The 4,771-nt window shown below is 62.8% G+C and overlaps 3 protein-coding genes across 3 annotated transcripts in view; 2 read left to right on the top strand and 1 right to left on the bottom strand.

Moving 5' to 3' along the window:
- The window catches only part of ACA1_396690 (ATPdependent DNA helicase ii, 70 kDa subunit (ku70) superfamily protein), a gene marked incomplete at both ends in the record, with an annotated part of 4,002 nt that extends 1,687 nt beyond the window's left edge, over positions 1 to 2,315 (top strand). The window contains 8 exons of the mRNA XM_004351578.1: positions 94 to 182; positions 213 to 409; positions 511 to 639; positions 806 to 917; positions 1,063 to 1,146; positions 1,417 to 1,520; positions 1,748 to 2,113; positions 2,151 to 2,315. Coding sequence (XP_004351630.1) covers positions 94 to 182; positions 213 to 409; positions 511 to 639; positions 806 to 917; positions 1,063 to 1,146; positions 1,417 to 1,520; positions 1,748 to 2,113; positions 2,151 to 2,315 — 1,246 coding nt within the window. The remainder of the gene's footprint in view (positions 1 to 93; positions 183 to 212; positions 410 to 510; positions 640 to 805; positions 918 to 1,062; positions 1,147 to 1,416; positions 1,521 to 1,747; positions 2,114 to 2,150) is intronic.
- A 128-nt stretch (positions 2,316 to 2,443) lies between these two features.
- ACA1_396680 (phospholipase A1, putative) lies at positions 2,444 to 4,466 on the top strand (the record flags this gene model as incomplete). Its single annotated transcript, XM_004351577.1, has 6 exons — positions 2,444 to 2,747; positions 2,843 to 2,983; positions 3,095 to 3,114; positions 3,220 to 3,512; positions 3,614 to 4,124; positions 4,263 to 4,466. The coding sequence occupies 6 exons, from the start codon at positions 2,444 to 2,446 to the stop codon at positions 4,464 to 4,466; spliced, it is 1,473 nt and encodes a 490-aa protein (XP_004351629.1).
- Positions 4,467 to 4,554: 88 nt separating this feature from the next.
- ACA1_396670 (uncharacterized protein) overlaps positions 4,555 to 4,771 on the bottom strand; it is a gene marked incomplete at both ends in the record, with an annotated part of 926 nt that continues 709 nt past the window's right edge. Inside the window, one exon of the mRNA XM_004351576.1 lies at positions 4,555 to 4,691. Coding sequence (XP_004351628.1) covers positions 4,555 to 4,691 — 137 coding nt within the window. The remainder of the gene's footprint in view (positions 4,692 to 4,771) is intronic.

Raw genomic sequence — 4,771 nt, 5'->3', positions numbered from 1 at the left:
TTCAGCCCACCAAAAAGGGCAACTTCGTGTGGCTTGACGCCAAGACCAACCAGCCGTTGAAAAGCGTGACCAAGTGGGTGTGCGCTGACACAGGTGCATGCGGGATCCCGCAAAGACGCCTGCCTCCCAATATGTTCTTCACCCCTTGCTAAAGGTGGCGGCGGCGGCGGCGGCGGCGGCGGGTGATGGGTAATGGTCGTGGTGGCCCGCAGGAACGTTGCTGATGGACTCACAAATCAAGTACGCCTTCCCTTTCGGTGGCGCCAAAGTGGTGTTCGACAAAGAGGAGGCCCTCCAAGTCAAGTCTTTCGACAAGAAGGCGTTGCGACTGGTGGGGTTCAAGCCGCGTTCGGCGGTCAAGCCGCATTTGAACCTGTCCCACTCGAGTTTCATCTACCCCGACGAACAGGTTCGCATATAGGGGGCCTGTCCCCCCCACCTCAATGGACCGGCGGAGACATCCCACTTCTCACAACCCCCCCCCCGGAACGCAACCCTTGCGCTTGTCAGCAAGTGCAAGGCAGCACGGTGGCCTTTGCAGCGCTGCTGGACAGGCTGTTGGCCTCCGATAAGGTGGGCATCTGTCTGTGGACCCGGCGCACCAACACGCCCCCTCGGTTTGTCGCCCTCGTGCCGCAGGTGACTCTCCACCCCCGCCACCCCTTCCTCAATAACCCCCCACCCCTCCCAAGTTGCTCCTCCTGTCGTGTGCGTGCTTGCGCCAACAAGTCGAGGCTGGCTGACGAGGCCATACATACATACATACACACACACACACCTCTTACATACATGAAAATATGTATAGGAAGAAGAAGTAGACGACGACGGGCTGCAGGTCAATCCCCCTGGCTTCCACCTGGTCCCGCTGCCCTTCTCCGACGACATCAGGGAGATCCATACCGAGCCGCAGCCACCGGGTACCCCGCCCTCCACTTGGCGACCGACCGACCACCCACTGCTGCGCTGCAGCGGGCTGGGCTGCCTTGCGGAACTGCTGTGCGCATGGGGACTCAAGTGCGCGCGGTGTCGCTTCTTGCTCGTGTGGCATGCCACGCACCGCAGTGTCGCCCGAGCAAGTGATCAAGGCCAAGAAGCTCGTCAAGGCCCTTCGCATCAACTTTGATAGCCGAAGCTTTGAAAACCCCTGTACGCTTCCCCCTACATGACACGCGGCTCACCTCACCTCCTTGCAACGGCGGTCGCCCTTGTCGCCGGCCATGGTGGTGATACTGCCGCAACGCAACGCAACGCAACGCAACGCAACGCAACGCAACGCAACCCAACCCAACCCAACCCAACCCAACCCAACCCAACCCAACCCAACCCAACCCAACCCAACCCAACCCAACCCAACCCAACCCAACCCAACCGGCGTGGTGGTGGTGGTGGTGGCCGTGGTGGTCGTCGTGCAAACAGCACTGCAGAGGCACTACGCCAACCTGCAGGCGCTGGCGCTTGACCGGGACACGGTGGAGGAAACTCCCGACTACCTGCTTCCCGATACCGAGGGAATGGAAAACGTATGCCCCATTGCCCTTACCCCGCTTGGCCCGCGGTGCTGGAGGCTGGTGGCTCCTCCTGCGTGTGCGCCCGAGTGTGTCGCCTGTGTCGTGGGGGCAGACGCACGTGTTTCGGAGGGGGGGGACAACAACAACAACCAACAACAACCAACAACAACACGGCCATTGCCGTAATACCTGTTGTACTGCTACTAAATACCTCACTCTCCTCCCTGCCGCCTCTCCAGTTCGCTGCGTTGATCAACGATTTCAAGGACGCCGTCTTCCCCTCGGACTACGAGGAGCTGAGGGCAACCAAGGGAAAGAAGAGCAGCGGCAGCAAACGCAAGAGGGAACCCTCGGACGACAACGAGGACACTGCTGCGGAGGGCGACAGCGAGCGGCCAGCGAAGAAGTCCTCTGTTCTCGTCGACGCTGCGTACGTCGAGGAGCTCCGCCAAGCAGACAGCGTACGTTGGACGCCCGTCTCCTTCCTAGTCCTCCTCCGACGCCGGCCTTGGCCTCGCCAATCACCCCTCCTCCTCTTCCTCCTCCTCCTCCTCCTGGGTGTCGAGGAGGAGGAGGAGGAGGAGAAACATTGCGCTCACCATGGCGTGCGTGCGTGCGGTGTGGGTGTTTGGGGGAGCGCAGTTGAGCAAGCTCACGGTGCCGCAGCTCAAGTCCTTCCTCCAGCAGTGTGGCCTTGCCGTATCGGCCAAATTACGGAAGCCTCAGCTGCTGGAGCTCCTCCAGGACCACTGCCTGGCAGCCCAGCACCAGCAGGCAGCCAACAAGGACGAACCAACAGCCGAATGAGTGCAATAAAGGGTACTGCTGGTGGAGTGGAAGCAACACGCGTGTGACCCAGAAGTAAAAAAAAGGAAAGGCTTTCCTTTCGTACTTTTCGTACCTTCCCGAAAAAGAAAGAAGAAACCCCCCCAGAGATGCTGCTCCAAACCAGCCTCACCACACCACCGAAGGCCATGAGCATCGCCGTCGCCGTGGTGGTGCGGCCAAAGCCTCTGCCAGCCGTAGCGTCGGTCAGTGGATGGGGGTGGGTCTCCCTCGCGTGGCTGCCGCCGCTGCTGCTGCTGCTCTCCGTGGGCGCTACAGGAGCGGCCGTGGCTGAAGGAGGGGCGCCCGTTGCTCCCGTGGTGCTGATCCCTGGAGTGGCCGGAAGCGTGCTCTACTACTCCGACGTCATCTCACGCCTGCCGCTGGGTGTGGCATGGCTGCGTTTCTTCGATGGTTCGTTCCCGGTGGTTGTTGGTGGTGGGTCGTTGTGTGTGTGTCCCCATTCAGCCATTCTTCGCTGTCGCCATGGGCCTCGTGTGCGTGCACAGACGATTACGTGGTGCGCAAGTACATGCTGGTGCGCTACAACGAGACCACCATGCTCACGGAAACTCTCAACCCTTCCGTGTTTCTCGACGTGGCGACCGGAGACCACGGCCTCGACGGCATCTCCCTCCTCGACCCCGATGGTGCGCGCAAGCTTTGGGTGTCGTGTGCGTTGTGTTGGCCGGCCACTAACCCACCACCACACGATGCGGCGGCGCGGGACCCCCACCCACCCACCCACCCACGTGGTGCAGACTGGCTTGGAGTCACTTCGGTAAGAGAAGAACAAAGAGGAGCATCCCCCCCCCCAAATTGTGTGTGCATCGCTCGTGCGGTAATTTGATTGAGCCGGGTGGTGCGTGGCGGGTGGCGCCAACAGTACTTCGGGGCGATGATCCAGGCCTTGCAAGGGCGAGGGCACGTGCCTGGTCGCACTTTGTTTGGGATGCCCTACAACTGGTGCGACCACAACATCTTCCACGCCGATGCGTTGGCGCGGCTGGTGGAGCGGGCCTTCAATGCGTCTGGCGGACAGAAAGTGCACCTCGTGGCCCACTCGATGGGCAACCTCCCCACCAAACTCTACCTTGCCCTCCGCCCTCAGCACGCCTCCCGCTACGTGGCCTCGTGGACCGCTCTCGCTGCTCCTTTTCTCGGCGCCGGCGCCGTTGGGTACAGCCCACCACTACGGGACCTGACCACAACCGGACTTGCTACTTCCCTCCCCCCTCCCCCCTTCTAAATTGTGGTGGGGGAGGACCTGTGCGTGGCAGGCTGGAGACTGTGTTACAGGGGCGCCCGCAGTTGCCGGTGTTCTTTCTGTCCAAGGAGCTCGACCACGCCCTCCAGGTGGTTGCCCCGGCCAGCTACGAGCTCCTGCCGGCCGACGACCAGCGCTGGGGCGATGCCAAAGCCCCTTCCGTGGCCTATCAGAACGCGACCTCGGGCGTGTGGATTAACGTGACCATGAGCGCGGGCTTTCCGGCCCTGGCCGCCGCAAGCCTCGCCCACAACTCGATCGTCGATCCCAACACGGGCCGCCCGGTGCCGTTGCCCTTCGGGTGGACCCAACTGTCCGTCGCGGAGGACACCGTGCGGCGCCTCGTTCAGGCGCCTCTCGCCCACGCCTTCGCGTTCCCCTACCACGGCGTGGTCGGCACGGGCACCCCCACGCCGCTCCACATGGTCTTTGCCGACCCCGTCGCCGACCTCGCCCAGCTCAGCAAGGAGGCCTCCCGCTACTCCTTCCTCCCCACCGACGGCGACGGCGTCGTGCCCCTCCACGTTCGCACACCCCCCACCCCACCCACCGCGCCCACCTCTTGCCTGGCTCATCTTCCTGCTGGGACCCTTTTCTGCCACGCGAAAAACACTTGTTGCACACATGACACACACGACGTGCGTGTGTCGTGTGTCGTGCAGAGCTCGCAGGCGGACGGGTTCTCCACCGGCGGAGGAGGCACTCGCACGGTGTACGAGGTCCCCACCGTCGGCCACTTCGAGCTGGCCACCGACCAGCGCGTGGTCGACCTCGTCACGTGCCTCCTCGACCACCACGACCATGACCACGACCCCGCGCACGAGGGATCCCCCTGTGTCTTTGCCGCAAAACTTAACTTAATGTAAGTACCGCGGCGCCGCCGCCGCCGACCTCGCGTGCAAGTCTGCTGCTGGGGGGATAGGAAGAACGCCTGCGAAGAGGCCGGCAGCAGCTTTAGTCCAGCGCCGCGATCATGGACAGGCTCTTGACGAGCTCCACGGCTTTTTCGGCGATCACAGGCTCGCGCGAGTTGTAGAGCTCCTTCAGGGCGCCGAGCGCGCCACTGCCGCGGATCTTGGCCTGCACTTGGTCTGATCGCGCGCGCACACACGCCACACACACACACACACACACACACACAGAGAGAGAGAGAGAGGAGGAGAGAGAGAGG

Source organism: Acanthamoeba castellanii, assembly GCF_000313135.1.
Source record: "Acanthamoeba castellanii str. Neff unplaced genomic scaffold scf7180000084759, whole genome shotgun sequence".
NCBI classification, from domain to species: Eukaryota; Discosea; order Longamoebia; family Acanthamoebidae; genus Acanthamoeba; species Acanthamoeba castellanii.
This window is presented reverse-complemented; position numbering and strand designations above follow the sequence as displayed.